Source organism: Gekko japonicus, unplaced genomic scaffold, assembly GCF_001447785.1.
Source record: "Gekko japonicus isolate JY-2015 unplaced genomic scaffold, Gekko_japonicus_V1.1 scaffold621, whole genome shotgun sequence".
Taxonomy (NCBI): domain Eukaryota; kingdom Metazoa; phylum Chordata; class Lepidosauria; order Squamata; family Gekkonidae; genus Gekko; species Gekko japonicus.
In genome coordinates this window covers 687,849-708,600 of record NW_015173692.1, presented here as the reverse complement: position 1 = coordinate 708,600, position 20,752 = coordinate 687,849, and the positions used below count along the sequence as shown (strand labels likewise).

The 20,752-nt window shown below is 42.2% G+C and overlaps 1 protein-coding gene across 1 annotated transcript in view; it reads left to right on the top strand.

The window, feature by feature from the left end:
* FER (fer (fps/fes related) tyrosine kinase) overlaps nucleotides 1–20,752 on the top strand; it is a 203,354-nt gene that overhangs the window by 162,142 nt on the left and 20,460 nt on the right. The window contains exon 16 of the mRNA XM_015423161.1: nucleotides 18,427–18,581. Within this exon, the coding sequence (XP_015278647.1) occupies nucleotides 18,427–18,581 (155 nt within the window). The remainder of the gene's footprint in view (nucleotides 1–18,426; nucleotides 18,582–20,752) is intronic.

Here is a 20,752-nt window from a genome sequence, read left to right as displayed (position 1 = left end):
TTATGGAAATCAGCAGGGAGAAGGAGGCAGGGAAGTTCTATTCTGGCTTTAGAAAATTTAGACGTTCCAACCGACCATTCTTCTCCACCACCACCACCCTTTGTACCAGTGGAATTTTTAAAAAAGGAAATTGCTACATCATTATAAAGTTATAGCTATCTATTGCCATGATCCCAGCTTTCATTTTTTAGATATCTAGCCCTTTTTATTATAGAGTTATAAGTGTAAAGATTCAGGCTGCAACTTTTCCTTTATAATGCTACAATGAAAAGACCGAGAGTCTTTTTTTTAATGAAAGTGTGGCACTAGTAGGTAATGGATATAGATTGGTATAACATTATAACAGTATAGTAATCTAGCAATTCTCAATTTTATTTTGAAAGTCCCCCAAAAGCCCTCCAGTGGTGATTGGGGAATGGCAGCATCAGGACTGACACAAAGAAAATCCACACCTTCCCATGCAGACAGCATTCAGAGACATTTTTTCAAACAGATCATACAACCCATCATACAGGAAAACGTAGAAACAGGACAAATAGAGGACATTACATGAACACTCCTGAAAACAGCACTGCTGTAAGAAAACATCTGTGTAGAGAAGTCCTGGAAGTCTGACCTTTGCGGTGTATTTTGTAATGTAATGTATGAAGGGTCCGATGAGTATGTTTTCTGCCTCAGGTATCCAGATTACCCAGTTAATGCATTTATTATTCCACTTTGAAGTGCAATTCAGTTTGGGATGCCATAGTTCAAAAAGAACATTTGCAAGATGGAAAAGTTTCAAATAACAGAAATGCTAAGACAGCTAATGAAAGACATATATTGAATTTACTCCAGATACAGAATTTTGAGGATATTTACAGCTTTTTATTGCAGTCTTTCAGGTTCTCTATCGATATCCTAGCATAGCCAAAGGGTAAAATAGTTAAGTAGGCTTTGCCGTTTAAATATCTTCCTGTCTTTTGGGTATATATTACCTAGATACTCTTGATTACATTTGGCCAGCACAGATGTAGTGCAAAAGATGTTTAGATTGCTTGTGTTCTCTAAAGGCAGAATGCCTCTAGGTTCATTTTACTCCCACACATTATTTAAATACCCACCCAAACACCACATGTGAGTCTTCAAGGTGCAATTTGAACTAAAGTACATTGAAGGCTTCTCATTGACCTCAGAATGTGTGTGGTTATTTTTTTAATTGTAACTTTTCAAGCTGTCTTGTGCTTTGAAACACATGAAATGGCAAACAAAATGCGCTTTTTATAGGAGTGTCATTCTCCAAGGATCACAGACAGGTCAACAGATTCATTTAATCTGTTATGAATCCATAGTTATTTGTCATACTGACATTACTTATATGGGCTTTTTATCTCTTAGGTATCCCTGTAAAGGGTTGCCAGGTATGATTAACTTTTAACATATATTAAAACATAAATTTATGGGAAAACTTGTTTCTTTTCCTTTTTTTACTGCTCAGCATGTTCAACATTTTACTTTCTGGATATTTGCCCTTTCCTCCTATCTCCTATCTCCTATCTCATCTCTTTGCTTGCTGTCTCTGCTTCTTTATATAAATATTATCTAATGGAATTTTCCTGTTAATACCGTCCTAGCAGTGCTTAGTTCCTCACCATTTAAGATACTGAGGGAGAAGAATAGCATCTGATCATTAATGAGCAACTTTAATCCTCTGGAGTGAAATCTTCTCTTCTTCTCCTCCTCCTCTCTTGAACATGGGGAGTCATTTCTTATTTAAATTACATGACCAGGCAAATCTGCTATTATCATATCTGCCCTTTGAGTCATTAAAAAACCCTTTGGCTTGAAAAACTATAATGCAGATCCATGGCTGAAAAAACATGTTTGCTACATAAAGATATCTTATGAAAGTTTTACTGTGCATCATGCATTATGTAGCAGCATGAATCATTAAATCATATTTTCTATAATGAGTGTGGTAATATAAAACAATGCAACATGTTTTTTTCACTAACTATTCCCATATTATGAGAAGGCAACTTGCTAAACTGAATCCTGAGATGTTAAGTGAAGACAATTCATATAACTAAGTAGAGCTATTATAAAAAAATTAAATGTTTCTGAAAAGTACTGAGAAGTGTTGAGTGATTTCAGCAAAGTACTTTTATTAAGCAGGAACAAGACAAAGGTAAGCCAGCTCGCAGGCCGGCTTATATGCTCAGAAACCCACCACCTAAAACACACCCACTAAGGCCCTATAGGCTATTTACAGTGGCCGAGAGTCCCATAGGCTCTCGGCCGCGGACCTGGCCCTCTGATAGGTGCAGGCTAGAATACACTGGACTATTGTTCTCTTGGAAGCGAAGCTCTGCTGTCTGGCCTGACCGCATGGCCCAACGGTCGTGCACGTGGTCATGGCGGAGTACATTACACCCCTCCCCCCATAGTCCAGACTACCCGCACACATAGTCCTGGAGATATGCCGGGGCCGTCCTGGTTCTTGTGGAACGTCGGAGTTCAGGCGTCGGGGTCGCGGCTGTTTCCAGGGCCCTGGGCGGGGGACCCGGTCTTGGGCCCGCTGGGGACGATGGCGGCGAGCTGTCCTGGGGCCGTGTGTCCAGGGTGACCAGTAGGGGTGCCGGGGTCTGTGGTTCGGACGCCGGGGGGGCGATTCGGCTGATTCCGGGAATTCCAGATCCTCGGGACCGTTAGGAAGAACCCTCCACCGCAGTTGATCTATGTGGCAGTGACGCAGTTGCCCATCCTCGCAGGCGACCTCGTACGACCGGGGCACTCGCACTCGGACCACGCGAGCGGGGATCCAGGGCGGGCCCTTGGCGTAGTTTCTCACATACACCGGATCCTCTGGAAAGAACCCTCGCGCTGCCTCCGTAAACTCTAACAAAGATGCCGCCCTTAAAAATATTAAAGAGGATTGTGTGACAGCCAGAACCTTGAATATCACCCCTGTGTACCCCACTCATTACTTACATAGGGGTTCCTCTAGACCAGGGGTCCCCACCCTTTTTGAGCCTACAGGCATCTTTGGAATTCTGACACAGCGTGATGTGCAGCCACAAAATGGCTGCCATAAAATGGCTGCCACAGGAGGTGGAGCTAGCCATATAATGGCCACTGCAGCTTCCCTTCAGTTACACAGTGAAACATTTTGTGCTGTGATATCAAGCTGGAGCCAAAGCAAAGCCAATCAACTCTCCAGTGGCCAATCAGACGCTCTGCTGGGCAAAAGCCCCACATGACCATGCCCACTTTCTAAAAACACTTGGTGGGCACCAGGAAAGGTGTCAGCAAGCGCCTTGGCGTCCACGGGCACCACGTTGGGGACCCCTGCTCTAGGCAGTATTCTAGCTACCAGGAATACCCCAGGTACACTGCATGTTGCAACCCCTCTCCCTGAGGTGGGCAACCACAACTGCCATAACCATTGCACATAGCCTTGGGGCAGAAGAGAGAACAAACAAGAGGACAGAATATTGGAACAATCAGTACCCACACTGAAAATAAAATAACTTTCTAAAACCTTTTAATGTAAACATTTAACAAAGCTATGACATCCATAAGAGAAACCATACAGAACTTTTTTGTAACAACAAGCTGGTTTAGAAGATGTAGGTCCAGAATTGGACGACTGCCTCTTGAATTTTTGTCTACTGAAAAATTATTGGGAGAAACCCCTTGTCATATCATCAGGTGGAATTTCCTCTATGACTCCTTTTGCCCAGAGGGAATTGACTTCTTGGAGTAGCAAGGCTTGGGGGAGGGTAATGAGAGCAAGAACAAAACAGGGCTACAAGTCTAAGCATAGTCTTGGTGAACAACAGACAAAAACCACTTGTCTCAAGTAACAGCCTTTGATTTGTGGCCAAAGCAGGTCAGGTGATCACCAAATGGGCATACAAGGTCAAAAACTCTGCTTACTCAGTCCTTAAGAGAACAAGAGTTCCTTAGGCTTAGAGTGATTGAGCCTACATTTCAGTTGATTATGCAAGCCTTACTGCAAGCCCTGAGAGTTTGGTTTTGTGCAGTGTACCTGGGGTATTCCTGAACTGTCCAAGGCTTGTTTGGTGCTGTTAACTCAAATGACTTCTCTTCTAAGTTTAGTGGTACAAGCCTTTCATCAGCTTGCATTTTTGCTTTGTAGATTAAATGATCTAAAGTATTTTTACAGGGTGGCAACCTGGTTCTTACAAACAAGTCCCCCTCAGTCTTGGAATTTGTTATATTTCTAGCCAATGCATTGGATGTTCCATTCAAGCCTTTTTATTATTGAATGGTTTTCTGTTATTTTTAGCTACAGTGCTGTCTTAGATGTTTTGTCAATTCTCATATAGAGCTTTCTGATCATTTGAAAACTTTGCTTGATTACTCTTCTGAATCTCTAAATGTTTATAGATTGCTTTCTTAGCTGTAATGCCACAGAAGACAAATGCCAAGCAGTAATGAAGGTACAAGTGTTGAACCAATGGGCATTTGTAAAGTGTATGTGATGCTGACAGATACTGCCTCAGTGCATAAGATACTCTGGGTCATGGAGACTTGCAGTCAATAATAATAATAATATACTTTATTGTCATTGTACATAGTACAACGAAATTAAGGTGCAATCATTCGGTGATCTACAAGCATACTCATATACACTCACACAACCATACTCATATACACTCACACAACTATTAGGGTTCACATTGCAACTTAAACCACCAATGTCACCCAAATTCCAATTCATACAGCATTTAAAGCAATAATAGCTCTCGAATAAAAACTGTTTTTTAATCTGTTTGTCCTTGTTTTGATTGTCCTATATCTTCTACCCGAAGGCAGCAGTTCAAACAGGGAGTGTTCAGGGTGTAACAAATCCTGCAAAATGTTCTTTGCTTTTTTCAAGCATCGAGAACTATACAATTCCTCCATGAATGGGAGAGGACAGCCAATAATCTTCTGGGCTGTGATGATAACTCTCTGGAGTGCTTTCCTATCCACAGCCGTACAACTGGCAAACCAGACACAGACGCAGTATGTTAAAATGCTCTCTATTGAGCAGCGATAGAAAGACATCAGTATTTTCTCACTCAAGTTATTTTTCTTTAAAAGTCTGAGAAAAAAGAGCCTCTGCTGGGCCTTCTTCACCAGAGCAGTGGTGTTAGTGCTCCAAGTCGAGTTCTGCTCAATAATCACTCCCAAAAACTTAAAATTAGCCACCCTCTCCACACGTTCTCCACCAATAAACAGTGGCTGAATGTCCGTTTTGTTCCTCCTATAGTCCACTACCAATTCCTTGGTTTTGGTGGTGTTGAGGATCAAATTATTTTCCCTGCACCAAACACAAAGCCGTTCCACCTCGTCCCGATAAGCAGACTCATCATTCCCAGAGATGAGCCCCACCACAGTGGTGTCATCAGCAAACTTGATGATGATGTTACTGGGGTGGGTGGGGGTACAATCCTGTGTGTAGAGGGTTTGGAGCAAGGGGCTCAACACACAGCCTTGTGGAGAACCGGTATTAAGGGTAAGGGTTCTTACAAACAATCTCTCCTGGGCTTCCAGCTAAAAATCTTAGGCTATGTGGCATGTCCTTGTTGAGTCTCAGCAAGATTCTAACTAATTTACACAATAGTCAAATGTGTGCTCGCTCACAAAAAAATCTAGGCTCCCTCTCAAAGTAGGTGAGAACATTGGTCCCACCTGTCTGGGCCACCCTGTTTCTTCCTTGCTGGCTGTTATAGACTCTTTCCAGTTATATGGTCTTCTTACATGCTCTCTGAATTACACATTACCCTTCAGCCCCCCAACCCTAATACCATGAGTAGGATCTAAAGATGCAGATCTGACAGTGGAAACTGGTTTCTGCAAGTGGAGCAGCAGTTTTTCTTGTACGCATATCTTGCACAGACAGTTGCATGAGGAAATCATTTGCTTTTGAGTAGGTTTTTTTAATGGTATATGGCACTTTTCAAATCAGATTCCTGCATTTGCTTTGGAGTTTGCACTGTGTTTCTATAACAGCATGGTAGGATAAAGAAGAAATAATCTGCAAAGAGGACAAATTGGAATTAGATAAAAGGAAATGCTTATGTTAAAGATAAACCGTCAGTTGAGTGCATAAAAGGAAATGTGCATTTTCCCCTGTTGAACAATTAGTTTCATATGGGAGCATTTATTACTGATCTTAAAGAAGCTGATAGTTTCACTTTTGCCTTATCATGAAACAGTAAAAAAAACCCTAGCCTTGCCAGAGGGAAAAATGTGACTTGAAAAAATGAAAAGAATGTGGTAATCTCCCACTGTTTGACGATGCTGTGGCCGAGCAAGCATCTGGTATGACATCTAGACTAAGTGAATATTCTTAATTGTATTATTTTACTTATTCCCACATATTTAAATTAACAGTCACTACTCATGAAATTGTGCTTGTTTGCAGGATCCAAGTCTAGGGACCATAATTTCCCTGCAGAATGATACTTGGAGGAGATATAAGGAATGGGCTTTAGCCTCCAGTGAAGGAGACCCAGCTGCATTGTTAAATGGATTATTCCATTGACAGATAATTTTTATATAGGTAGATGTTCCCAGTGTTTCATCCATATTATGATTTGGCTGTTTCCCTATCCTCAGTATATAGAACATAAAGCTATCAATAGTTGCTCCCTATTTTTATGAAGTTTTGTCAGATACTTTAAAAATTATTCAACAGTGTTAACGTCTTTCCTCCCCTGATACTTCTCTTCTCTGAGTTAAAGATAACTAATTTCTGTAGCAGTTGTATGCACATTTTTATGTCTGTATTGAAAAATAGATACTTTGAGTACAGGAAGAAGGAGCATTATCTCCCAATTGTGGCGGTATAAAAGAAGCTAAAGATACAGGAAAGATACATGATTGAAATCCCTATACCAGGGGTAGCCAAACTTGCTTAACATAACAGCCACACAAGATAAATGTCAGATGTTTGAGAGCCGCAAGACATGAACAAATATTACATATATGTTTTTATTGAAAAATATGCAAATTTGCTTTTTATTAACATTAAATTAGACCATGTGAAAGAGCCACACGCAGCTCCCGAGCTGCAGTTTGGCCACCTCTGCCCTATAGACTGTTTTTCAGACCTATCAAAGCATTATTAACATAGGCCCCGGTCACACGGAGCATTAGCCACGCTAGAGAGACGGAAGATAGGTGGATTTTCCAGGCGCGATCTCACCGCCACATCTGGGAAGCGTAGAGCTCCCGTGGCTCAACCGAGGCTTCCCGCCGAAGATGCGCAGCAAAAAACTAGTACCTCAGAGGTATTAGTTTCCAGAAACCACGGGGCAAGGGCGGGCGTCTGATCGCGTTTCGGGTGGCATCCGGTGCCTGCCCATGCCCCATTGCGAAAAGGTTTTTTCCCCCGAAGTCTCCAGGGTGCACAAGCACCCAACGAGGCATGCGCATACTTCAGGTTAAAAAAAACAAAACACAATCCCGTTTGCTGTGCCGCACCGCTTCTTTGGTGCGTCATGTGATTGGCACCTCCCCCCTAACCACGGGACCGCGAGGGGACGTCTGATCGCGCAGTCGCGCGTTATTTCCCTGTGTGACTGGGGCCATAGTAAAGTTTTTTAAAGTAGAAAGTACAAACAAAGAGTCTCTTGCGTGCTGATGGTAGCTGCTGCCACCTTGTTACTAGGATCCCACCAATGTTCATCATTGACCCAGTGCCTGCAAGCTTTTCTGTCACTAGAATGGGCGGTAATACTTGATGCAGAGTATCTCCCCCAGTGCAACTGTGGGGAAAGTCTGTAGAGCAATAGCAGTTGAAATTTCCGTCTCTTCCTGGTTTTCTGCAGTGGCCCATTAGGTAATCATTGGCCCCTGCCATACGGCAGGGAAACCACGAAGCAAAAGTGCGGCTAATAGAGCCGCTCCAACGTTGAGACGCTGCGGCGGGATCCCACGGATCCCCTGGCCGCAGCGCCTCTTCTCCCCGGCAAGAGCAGACGCCGGGGAGGACGAGCCCGATGGGAGGGGGAGGCTGCCGAACTGCGCATGCCCGAGCATGCGCAGTCGGCACGCTCCCCAGATGTTGAGGTGGGATCGCGTCCGTTTGCTCCGCCCCTGTTCCGTCCCCCTCCCGTCCCAAATGGGCTCGTATGAACGGGGCCATTGTTTGTGGACAGTGGGCCAGTGTGACTTCCTGATGCCACCATGGCTGACTTAAGATCTGGCATACTGTATGCAGCAAGCTTTTGAGGTAGGCATTGAGAGCAATGTTCCCTCTAAGCTGTGAAGTCTTGTGAGCAAAAATTCTACTTTGTGAGCTTCTGGCATTAAAGTTGTGAGCGAGCGATTTGGCTACTGCATAAATTAGTTTGCTCTGTAGCGATCTTTCCTGAGCTAAGACAAAAATGTGTGCGCCGGAGGCTAAAAACCTGTGAGCTAACTCACACTAACTCAGCTTAGAGGGAACACTGATTGAGAGTATAATGGTGGCAGTGTGGGGAGGCAGATCCTTTAGGATTCCACTTGCTCCTCATGGCCTAACATATGGTGCAAGGAGGGTAGATAGGCTGGTGCTACATTTAAAACATTACTGCCATTATTGCACAGCTATCTGGCCCATTATTTATGCTCCACCTTTCTTCTATCAATAAGACAGTGTATACAAAGGCCTTATAAGGTGTCTCATCCAGTCACTGAGTGGACTCATCTTACTGATCCATAAACTGGTACGTGGCGGTTAAGGATGCAGCAGTAAATGTCAGCAGGCTTTGCTGGTGTTCTGACATTTATGTAGTCTTGTATACATTTACACAAGGCAGATCAAAGATTGCGGTTGATGCTGGCATCTCTTGGTATCTCTGGTGAGGAGTAGGTACCTGTTGATCATTAGACCTTGACAAATGCTCAGTCTGATGGCTGATACATACTTTGCTCTGTACACAATCTCTATACCATACATATATAGAAAATAAATTGCAATTATGATGGATACCTGGAAGAATTTTAATATTCTTTGATGCAATTTAGTTTTCTTTTCAGAGCCCTGCCCTGGGACAACCCCACCAAAGTCCAGTTTTCAAGCAACATGTTCCTTTGATATTTAGACTGTACACACCTAGGGCAGCTAAATCTGAAGCCCATAACAGGCACTACGTTGAAGGTCCCTCCCAGAATGATACATATATATGGGGGGGGGGCTATACCAAAAGGCTGCTATTGATTAAGTATTTCTAATTTTCAGCATGACCAGATCTGTGGATTCTTAAATTGAGAGACTGAAGTCATGAATGGACAAGACAGATCTTTCTACAAACGGGGGGGGGGGGGGATGCCCCAGGTTTTCAGAAAAATCTGAAATCTACAAAAAAAAAATTACACTGGGGGGTAACCCCCCCAAATAATAGAAGCAGCACCTGTAGCTTTAAGAAATGAATGCTCTTAGTGACCATTGCTAGGCAGCCACAATAGTGTCGCCAGCCTTCAAGCCTTGGTTTCTCTCAGTATAAGGCAGGGAGAAGACTCATTGGGTCAGGCCCTACAGCAAACACCAAGGTAACTTGCTACCATATAACTTGCATGACAACTGGGAATGGCTGCTTGCTACTGTTCAACAGCAGCCAACCTGCAAAAGCTAGTGTGGTGTAGCATAGTGGTTAGAGTTTCAAACTCAGATTTGGAAGAGCCAGGTTCGAATCACTACTCTGTCATGAAAGCTTACTCTGTCATGAAACCTTTGGCCTCTTACACATTCTCAGATTAATCTACCACATGGGGTTGTTGTGAGGATAATGTAGATGAGAATGATGGAAGCTACTTTGGATCCCCATTGTGGACAGTCAGGGTAAAAAATGAAGTAAACAAAGAATAAAGATAGCTGAAGAGGGGGGCAGATAAAAGGTAGGTTGTTAGTGGGATAGGAAGGAGAGAAGGAAAGCTGGGGATTGCCAGGAAGAGGGAAAGAGGAAATAATATGGGATAGGCCAAGGAAGGGTGAGATAAAAATATAAAAGATATGGTACAGCTGGAGGTGAGACTTTCAAATACAGTGTTTATAAGTGGCTTGAACTGCTCTCTACACTTAGCAGTAAATCCCTCTTGGGAGGCGTAGAAATAGAAGTAAAATAGTTTCTGCCTCTGCATGATCCTTATTATGGTACCAAGATAATTCTTACAGGAGTTCTGCCAAGAGCTTTGCAGAATATTTTCTGTAAAAGAATGACATATATGTAGATTAGCTATTCACAATGGTGTCAGATTTTTAAAAAAATCTTTTTTAATGAAAATTCTTTGAATGATAGCCAACACCTTAACTTTAAGTGCTTTTTCTTTTGAGCAGATGATTCCAATAGCATTCATGTTTGCAATTTTGGGCCTCTTTTGTTGGGGTTGGCTCTCCAGATAATAATCTTATTCCATTACAACAATCCAGCCTGTATCCCTGCTGTCATTTTGTAGGGATAGAAAAAGACACAACCGCCAGCATGTTTTATGGTTGTGAATCTATGTGAACTCCTTTTAGGTGTTTCCATCAAACTTACTTTGACCTTTGCACAATCCCATTGTTTCCAAATTGCATTATGAGCAGATATTAAAATGTTCATGTTATCAGCCTATAGGAGACTCAGAGTGGGACCCTTAACAATATGGCAGCTGTAGGAGGAATCCACTGCTTCAATGAAAACAGGCGTGTGTTTACCTTTTGTGTAATGTGAGAGTTGATAGCCATTTTTGTCCCTTTATGTTAAATTGAGGATCTGGATTTCTGTATCAGTGGATGGACTGTAATGGCACAGTGAATGTTTTTATCATGGCTGGGATAGACCACCTGTTCAGTTATCAAACCAAACAACAGTACATATATAGTTACTTACTATTCTCTGTTGCACTGATGATGCAGCAACCTTGGAAAAAGTGCTAGTCTGGTGCTCTGACAGATCAATCCACAAACGCGTTATGCCTTTAAAGTATTCATATCTTAGTAGTAACTACTTAAATAAATCCTCCTTAGATATTAGCTATGCTAGGAGTACTGTGTACAATTTTCTATTCTATATTTAGAAATATATTTTCCAATTTGACTGTAATGACTAGGGTAAGTTCTTCAGGGCTTTAGCATGGCGATGATTAGGTAGCAAAATGGGCATTTAGATCGTATTAAGAAATAACAGCTTTTTATCCTGTCATATAATAAGAGGAAGAGGGTTTCAGAATCATGCTGCAGGTGTTGTTGGTTTTTTCAGTCACAATGTTTTCATGTTGAAAAGCTGATGCGTGGGAATTGCTGGCAGGGTGCAGGAATGGTGAATGCTGTCATTGACAACATCAAGTAATTATCTTTCATTCTGAACATACTGAGGACCTACTGACATTTGAAGTGATTCATACTGTCACTGGAAAATCTGTATGATTTCCTTCAAATTATGATGAATTGAGTATCCTTGACTGCTGTTGCTTTCTCTCCTAATATTAAAACTGATAATCAGTTTGAGTATCTTACACAGTTCTGTGCAATTTTAGCAGTAATTAGTCTGCTGTACGCAATTAGTATCATCTGCATTTTGACATATGAAGAAATATTTCTTGAGTAGAAAGTGTGAATCACAGATCTAAATGTAAAGCAAGTGCTAATGAGTGTATGTATGGCTTCAGAATTGAGGGCTAAACTGTTTAATATTGAGCCTATCAACTCAGCAAAGAGTTCAGCTTGCATTGCTCACGAGGAAGAGCTGCCGTAACTGTGTCTTAATGTAATAACACTGGAAATAAAGTCCTGTCAACCTCAGTGCTGAATTATTGAAATAGGACTACCACTGTTTTCTGACTAAAGGAAGGAAATATGTCGAGACAGACAAGAAACTGAATTGCAGACCTTTGTTTCAAGATGTATATGAATTACAGAGAAAAGTTATTTTACTCATAACAAGTCCAAATGTTTGCCCTTTGGCTGTGTCTTTTAGAACTGCCAGGGTAATGTAAAAGAGATAACTGTTGTTTGTGAATTTGTGCTGGGTATTCCAACCAGTTTAATAATGGGATGTGGTTTTCTAAAAGGAGGGATGAATCATATTATTTGTACACTAGCCTGATACCCGTGCTTAGCTATGGTATTTAAGTTCCATAAATCCAGTTATAATGCTGATGATATGAAGTTTGAAAGGTAACATTTGTTGTAGAAAGATTGTACTGTAAAGGATGAAGTGAGACATACATACTGGGGGTTTTTTCCTCCACCGAAGGACCTCTCTTTAGACCATAGTGGTGGTTCTGCCCTCAGATGCTAGGATCACCAGGCTGCTTGGTGAGCTCACTCTGGAGCAGGCTCCTAGAAAGGTCCTTTACTATCTCCCTATGAACATTCATAAACTCAATTGCCATGCTGGCTGTTATGAGAAATGTCTATTCAGGAGTCTTGAATTGCTGATTTCTGTAATTGTCCTCAACTGTCTGCAGTCTCTTTTACCTCAGAACATTGAGCTCCACAGCTGAGTAATCAGAGGGAGGCGGGTGCAAGCAAGCAGGTTTTACATCAGAACTTGCTGATTTCTGTAATTGTCCTCAACTGTCTGCAGTCTCTTTTACGTCAGAACATTGAGCTCCACAGCTGAGTAATCAGAGGGAGGCGGGTGCAAGCAAGCAGATTTTACGTCAGAACTCTGAGCTACACAGTTGACCAATCGGGGGAGGGGGGCAAAGAGACAACAGCCTGCCAGGCACATGGAAAACAATTTGGGGGGCACATTTTGCCCCTTTTTTACCCCCTTAGGGATTGTGTTTCTCAGAAATCTCTTCATAGTGGGGGTTGACGTCATAGTAGGAATGCACTCCCCTTATTTTGGGTTTCTTGGTGCATGAATTTGGCCTGGACATTGGATTTGAGGGTGCAGGGCATACCTTTATTTATTTATTTATTTGCAAAAATGCTTCTCATTTATGTTACATTTAGGAAGTGGGACGTAACTATGTATTCAAAACAACATCCAAGCACTCAGATATTCAGCAAGTTCATATGAACCAATTTTCTAGAACCCACATTGTGAGAAGTTAAATAACCTAATACAGGAAACCACTTTTCTATAAATTTGGGGTATATTTCCATAGTGGGTGGGAGTGTGGCTAAGCTGTTACATCTGATAAACCCCCGCCTGTCTTGTGTAGGGGGGGGGGGAGGATTGTGTTTAAAGGCATCAGGGAGGCTGGGCCAGCAACAGCACTAAGGAAATCCTGCTAAGCAAGCCTCAATGGCTTTAAGGACTCCACACCCCTTCCAACACTTGACAGGCCTGTCAGGTGGAGGAAGGGTGGGTGGGAGGGAGTGTATCTAAAGCCACTGGGGAGGCTGGCCCAGCAGCAGGTCTAAGGCAGTCCTGCTGAGTAAACCTCCCGGGTGGCTGTAAGCATCCCACTTGCAGGCCAGGCAAGGGGATGGACTTGCTTGCCAAAAAGCCACCTGTCTGGAGTGGCCAGGTGCTGCAAACTTGAGGCCCAAACAAGCACTTTCAAGGGCAAGGCCAGCAACTGGGGCAAGAAGGTTCTAGTCCAGATGCACATCCCAGAGATGGCGGGCCTCATCCACGCCCCAGCCCTGCATGCTCAGCCTGCCACCTCCACCTCTCCCTCAGCCAGATTCGGGGGTGTTGCAAATTCGGGAGGCAGAGTCACCATGACATTTTTATCTATTCATTAATTTAAAAGGTGCTTATTGATCTGACCTGTATTAAACAAGTATGATTCTGTCACCTTTTAACAGGAGTTGAATTTTATATTCAAGAAAGAATAGCGGAAATGGTTCTGTGGACTACACCCGCAGCTTGCATATAAATAACATTCTATTTGGAAGCTTGTATAATTTTTAATCTTAATAATTCTTAAAGAAATCTTAATAATCCTCAAAGAAACAATTCATTACTTATGCACAGCAGCCTGTCAGTTGGCAAATTATCTGTGCTGAAAGCAAATGACAAACTGTTCATAAATCCTTTTCTCAGGAATGACTGCTAATGCTGTAACTGTAATTCCCTACATTAAATGCTTGTGTTCAAATAGTTTAATGTTACTTTTTCCTTATGGACAGCTGTGCTCATAAACAAATGTTTTAAAGAATGTTGGGGTTGAATTTCTCTTTGCTGCAGGATTGCTTTTGCTGAGCCTTTTGCCTTTTGGTTTTTACCAAGTGTTTGAGTTCTATTTGTCAGTAGTGTAGTCGTTTAAGTGTTTAAATCCACAAGACCTGCTATAAAGTGATAAGAACTTAAGCCTGCAAAATTCTGATGTTGGCATGTTTTTATTACTGGACGTATAGGCCACAATTCAGAGGATCATGTGACTGACTCATTATGTCCAGTGGGATCTGGAATTATAAGCTTTCCCTCCTCCCAAGCTGATTTCAAAATTCAGGGGAGATTTCAAGGCTGCGTGAATTGTAGCAGTACAGACAGCTATTCATAGTCCTTCCTTTTGACCATAGTCATGAAATGTCATTCTGGATTTCAGAATGTTGGTAGCCTTATTGCTTTTCCCAAATAAGAGAGAGAGGGTAAAATTAGAACATGAAGGTGCTTTAAAATATTTCAACGTTCTAGGTTTTTAATTCTGGTATAACAGTCCAGAGCAAAAGTTAAGATAAAACAGCTCTTTTTAAATGCCAGGGCCCAGGATCACCTAGAATTGACAGGGTATAGTAATTTGTTTATAGATACCTGGGTCTAGTCCAAAGAAAAGGTCATAGATTTTTTTTAAAGTGAAGAAAAATGCTGCTAATTAAAAAAAATAAATCTTCTCATCCATTTATTCAGTTGGATTGTGTCCAACCCTTGTAATTCAAGTAGTATGTAAAACAAAAGCAGTCATTATGGGTGAAGCCCCTACTCAACCTTTGGACTATATCTGAATAACCTAACAAGATAGTTGAGAAGGGTAGATGTATGGTACTCTGAATTGCTGGAGCAAGATAAAAGACAAATGCTGTACAACAGTAGTAATAAACCCCACATTGCTTGCAAGGGCTGACTGGCCATTAAAACCACCAGCAAAAATCCTGGTGGGCCAGTGGCTGCCCTTGCTGGGACCTCCCCAGCCCCAAGTGCAGGACAGCTTCAATCTGTTGCCTCCACCCCCATGAGCAGGTGCCTCCTTGCCATGCAAGACAGGAGGTGCCCTGGCATGGTGAAAGATGGCCCCTGTGAGGATGGCCTTACCCCAACTGGCAATGGATGCATCTGTCCCGGGCTTGGTTGCCCCATCTGACTAGGCCTGGCATGGCAAAGGATGGGCTCAGCCCAGACTTCTCCAGCACAGTGAGAAATGTGCCCAAACTTACCCTGGTGCCGAGGTGCTCAGCCAATCTGTGGGGAGTGGGGCTGTTAGTGGAGCATACTCATTCTTCCTCCCTTCCTCCCTCTTTTTTAAATAAACTTTTTATTAAGATTTTCATATGTGAAAATAAAATTGAAGAGGGGAAATACAGGAAAATGGGGGGGGAGCAAAAGAAAAAGGATCCAGGGGAACATGTCTTTAAAGAACTTACAAAATTTTCTCCACGACAAAGCCGAATACAATCACTAAATACTAAATCTAAAATTTAAACATAACCACATATTCTAATATCATAAGCAATACACTAAATCATGTATTCTTATCTATTATTTAAAATTCTCCTTACCCATCAAATCCACAAATCATCAAATCATTTTTTTTCATTTGCATGTATAAAGCTTCCAAATAGCAATAAAAGTAAATAATGTCTTTTCCTTAATCAAAGAAGTAAGTTTGGGCATTTCCACAAGTTCCAACATCTTTAACCACCATTCTTCTACTGTAGGTATTTTTGTAGATTTCCAGATCTTCTTCCTCCCTCTTTTGACAGGGGACAAGGTCCATTTCCAGGGACATTTTTTCTTCCCAGTCAGTACCTGATTACCAGTATGAATTTCGGTGCAGTTCACATATGGATAACAGAATACAGATTGCAATCTGGATTTGGCGTCATTACTGTGATCATTCTGCTGAATCACTGGTTTCCCCATTCTTGCATGTACGTGCTCCTTACAGTTTTCAGCTGAGCCAAGGAGACGTTTTACTGATTTGTCTGTTTTTGAGGGTATCTATATTCTTCTCAGTATTTGTATCCTACCAACAACAGTTGTATTCATGAATATATTTGATATATTATTGATTATATATTTATTAAATGGTCTTGAGAGAATCAATGACGAGCTGAGTTTATTTAAACTCTTTTGTGGAATAAATGAATTGTTATTTATACTGTATGTTTGGTTTCAGATTTTTCTGGTGTAGCGGATTTTGTGCATTTTATCATGTCTGAAATAGAGGTTAAGGATACAATCTTTACATAAGAAGTCACAACAGGAATACTGAAGGACAAATGGCTTAGTGCTTGTGTCTTTCTGGCAACCAGTGGCAAAAAATATGACCATTAATTGTTTATCTTCCCCTTCTACATCCAGGAGTTATTAGAACAAGCAATTCTAGCTTTGTCTTCCAGCTGTGCCTACCTCCTCCATCAGATCTAGTTTTGTTGGGCAGTGTACTGGAAATAACCCTCAAGGACTCTGTGGTTTCCATGCTCTGTTACACAGCATATGCTGCTTGTATTATTTTAGCAAATAAATAAATAAAGCAAGGGGCTTTCAAGGCAAGGGAGAAGCAGAGGTGGTTTGCCATTGTCTTCCTCTGCAGAGGCTTCCTTGCCAGTCTCCCTTCCAAGTACTGACCCTGTTTAGATTCTGAGATATCATGAGATTAGGCTATACTATGCTGCCCCCTCCCAGGAACTGCTTTACATTGTCCAAAATCAAAATTCCATCTAAAACCAACTAAAATGATAAGTGTGCAAGTCCTCAGAGTCCCCAGAACTCTCCATCAGGCTTGATTTTTATAAAAAGAGTGACTGTGAAGAAAATGGTTCCTTTGCTATGAGAAATAAAATCCTTGGTTCAGGCTGCAGAGAGGCCTACAGGAATCTTCTCAAAGATAGTCAGAGACAATTAGAACACAGTGACCTTGCTAACCTAATTGTTTGCAGCTGAAGTGCTAGGGAGTAACAACTTTGTCACTGCATCTTTTTATCCACTTTTTGAAGGTAGATTTCCAGGGGGGCGCTGAGTAATTTTTTTCTGAAAAGGGGGCAGTAGGCCAAATAGGTTTGGGGACCTCTGGGATAGACTGAAAGGACTGGTAGTACCTAGCAAGACTAGGGTGAGATTTAGTTTCTCGTATTTTGTAACTTTGTTTTCCCGCACCCCCCTTGTAACCAAAAGCCCTTACCCGGGGTTGGGACAGGGACTTTTGACAGAGACAGGGAGAGAAGAAAAGTAATTTCAGGGCATAATGTAAAGCTCCTGTTGCATTCTGGCAGACCCATGTTGTGTGGTCTGGCCTTTCCCTCATTCCACCTCAGAAAGCCTCTCACTACTCAGCAAGAGGCTTCCCAGATAGGAGTGGGGATCTGAACACTGATTCCCAGCTGCTTCAGGGACCTGATAAGGACTTTCCAGGGTAGGGATCAAAATGCTGAAAAGTGGCACTCTGAACCCACCCCCACCCTAGTTTCTTGCTGCATTCCATGGGGTACAGCAAGAACTGGGGAAGGGGAGCATCATGCCACCGCTTGTCAGCATTCTTGCCTCCCAAGAATTCTTTCTCATTGCATTCCAAATGCAAACACAAGCCCTGTGATATAATGAGGAATTTTCCCCAGAGGCTGTCAGAAGGCCATATTTCATCCCAGAGAATAGCTAAGAGGCATAAACTTCCCCACATACAGTTATGTAAGCCAAAATGGAGCCAGGTACCATCAGAGGGCAGAGCCAGGTATCATCATGAGGTGGCCTACATAGCTCCAGCCAAGAACCCATATTGCTCACCTAACTGTTTGAGCTGTATACCTCTGTGTCGGAGAGTCATGCAAACATACAAGTCCCTGGAGCTTAGGGTGGGCATTGATATGGTAGCCTTGACCTTGTGGGGGAGAAGACAGTGAGAACAATGATAACCTTCACTGTGAATATAAAATCCACTGGTTTATCAGCAGAACATTCAAATCCTTTAAAAGGCTGAGAATGGAGGAGACATGTAATACTCCTTGTATTAACAAATATTGAAGATTAATTTGATAGATTGGGTAAAGGTGTAATGGGAACCAAATTGGTAACATTACCTAGATAGCAGTGTTTTCTAAGGTGCACACATTGTCAAAGGTGCACACATTGCTAAAGGTGTGTGTGTGCGTGTGTGTGTGTGTGTGTGTGTGTGAGAGAGAGAGAGAGAGAGAGAGAGAGAGAGAATGGTGAATGGTATTCACATCCAACCTCTTTAAGAAAGATTTGAATATAAAAATGTTGTACAACAATTCTGTTGTAGACTCTGGTTTTGTGTAATGGATGTTCCTCCCCCCCCCCCCCGCCCTTGTCCCCCCCCCCCCCGTCATAGAGACCTTGCTGCCAGGAACTGCCTAGTGGGTGAAAATAACATACTGAAAATCAGTGACTTTGGAATGTCTCGTCAAGAAGATGATGGAGTTTATTCCTCTTCAGGCTTAAAACAGATTCCCATCAAATGGACAGCTCCAGAGGCTTTGAACTATGGTAAGGAAATGCTATTAATAATAAAAATTAAAGTGAATGCAAAGGTTTCCAGAACTATTGCAGTGTCTTTTTCTAGATTTTTACTCTGTAAACTGCTAAGTGGTTATAACGCTTGATAGAATACAATTCATAAAATCTGATAAGAAATCAAAGTAGCTGATAACTTTTTTCCTATGCCTTTTAGAGTTATTTCTTGGCAATAATGCGCATCCTGCTGTTGTCTTTGAAAATGAATACAGGTTCACTATTTATCAGAATAGCAAATGGCCTATAACTAGATGGCTTAGGCACAAAAATAGGACAGGAGAGTTTATTAGTCTTTATATTTCTTAGTAAAATTGGGGAGAGAATTCTAATTAGTTGGGAAGCAATTGTGAAATGGCTTGTATGTTTCTGTTTTGCGAATGGGGTAACAGATATTTTGAATTAAAGTGCTGACTGGAGATTGGCCAGCACTGCCATGTATCCAACTATCTGTGGTCTTCAGAAGGGGACTTTCCAGCATCTCCTTCCTGTTGCGACTCACTCAGCCCCCTAAAATTTTGTTCCTGTGGGTCAGCAGGAAAAGTATAGGGGCAAAGTGGGGGTCTGCAGTGGAAGGTGGAATCAATGGATTCCACTTTTGTAAATGGAAATGCCATTCCATCATGAGAATTTTGTCATTGGATACATGCTACTGGGCTATTTTAGGGTCCTCATATGCATAGTGTCAGGGTCATACAACTTAGTTCCTCTCCATTGATCTTTAGATAGAATTTGAATACTTTTTTTTTTCCAGAGACAGATTTTACATTTTAATTCTAGATGGATAGCTGCTAGGGCTGCCAAATGCCCCCGGGGGGGCGGATTTCCCCCCGCTTTCGAGCCTCGCTTTCCGCTCCCGCGGAATCGGGGCCCGGGGGAAACCCCACGTACACGTCACCCGGAAGTGATGTCGCACGCTGGGGGCGGGGCCACGCCATTTGAGGGGAAAACAAAGAGTTTTCCCCTCAAATGGCATGGCCCCGCCCCCAGCGTGCAACGTCACTTCCGGGTGATGCGCACACGGCGCGCACGCACGTTCCAGACGCCGGCCGGGAGCCCCAAGCTCCCGGCCAAAACATATTTGGCAACCCTAATAGCTGTTGAAATGTAAGGAAAGGTGAGTAATAAATGTTTTAATAAATAAAATGAAACAGAAGTCCAGTTGCACCTTAAAAGTCTAGTAAGATTTGTTTCAGCATAAGTTCTCATGAATCAGAGCTTAGTTCAAGAAACATTGTTAGTTTTGAAGATGCCACTGGACTTGTGTTTTTACATTTTATTATATTATTCCATAAAACTAGCTGTAAATGTATCCAGCATGTTGATCAATTTCTGAATGGCATTGTTATATAAACGTGGTAAATAACAGACCCCAGTTTCATTCCATTTTGGAAACTTGCAAAATATTCTCCTAGTAATGTCTGTTGTGAGTTTTGATTGAGCAGTTCTTTCACTGATTGGTGCAGCAGTTTGATGCAGTTGTTAATCGAGGCTCAAATAATTAAAGGTACTTTAATTAAAGTCAAGATTTTCTGTGCTGTTACTGTAACTGTTAAGAGAGTACACAGAATGCTGTTGTCCAGTGCATCGGTAATGTTTCCATTTTTTTAACCATTTCTAAGAAATCAGGAGTATCTAAGGGCTCATGTACTCCCACCCACTATATGCCCCTGTATTCCATTCCCCTGAATTCCTTCTTCATTTCCCTTTTTCAGTTGTATAGTGTTTTATCTGCATTTAGCTACCACTAAACCAAAATTTGGAACCAAAATTTGAATCTGGTTAATGATGAAAATGTGATAGAAGATAATTTTGCCATCTTAAGCATGGTTAAGAATTCAGGAAATGTTACATATACGTAGGGTCCATCAGGGGTCATTTTGTAGAAAAAGAGGGGCAGGAGCGCATTAGCATAACTCATTAGCATAACTTATTTGCATATGCCACACACCCTGACATCACCGGAAGTGTGTCAGAAGGCAACACCCACTGCAACTTACCTGGCTGCTTCTTGCTCCTTGTGGCCTGGGGCTCCTGGGAGGAGGGGGTGGGGCTTGTTACATGTGCCCGCCCCATGGGCTCTTTACTGCCGGAGCTCCACTCCTGTGCGCTCCTGCACGAAATGACCCCGGGGTCCATGTTTCTAC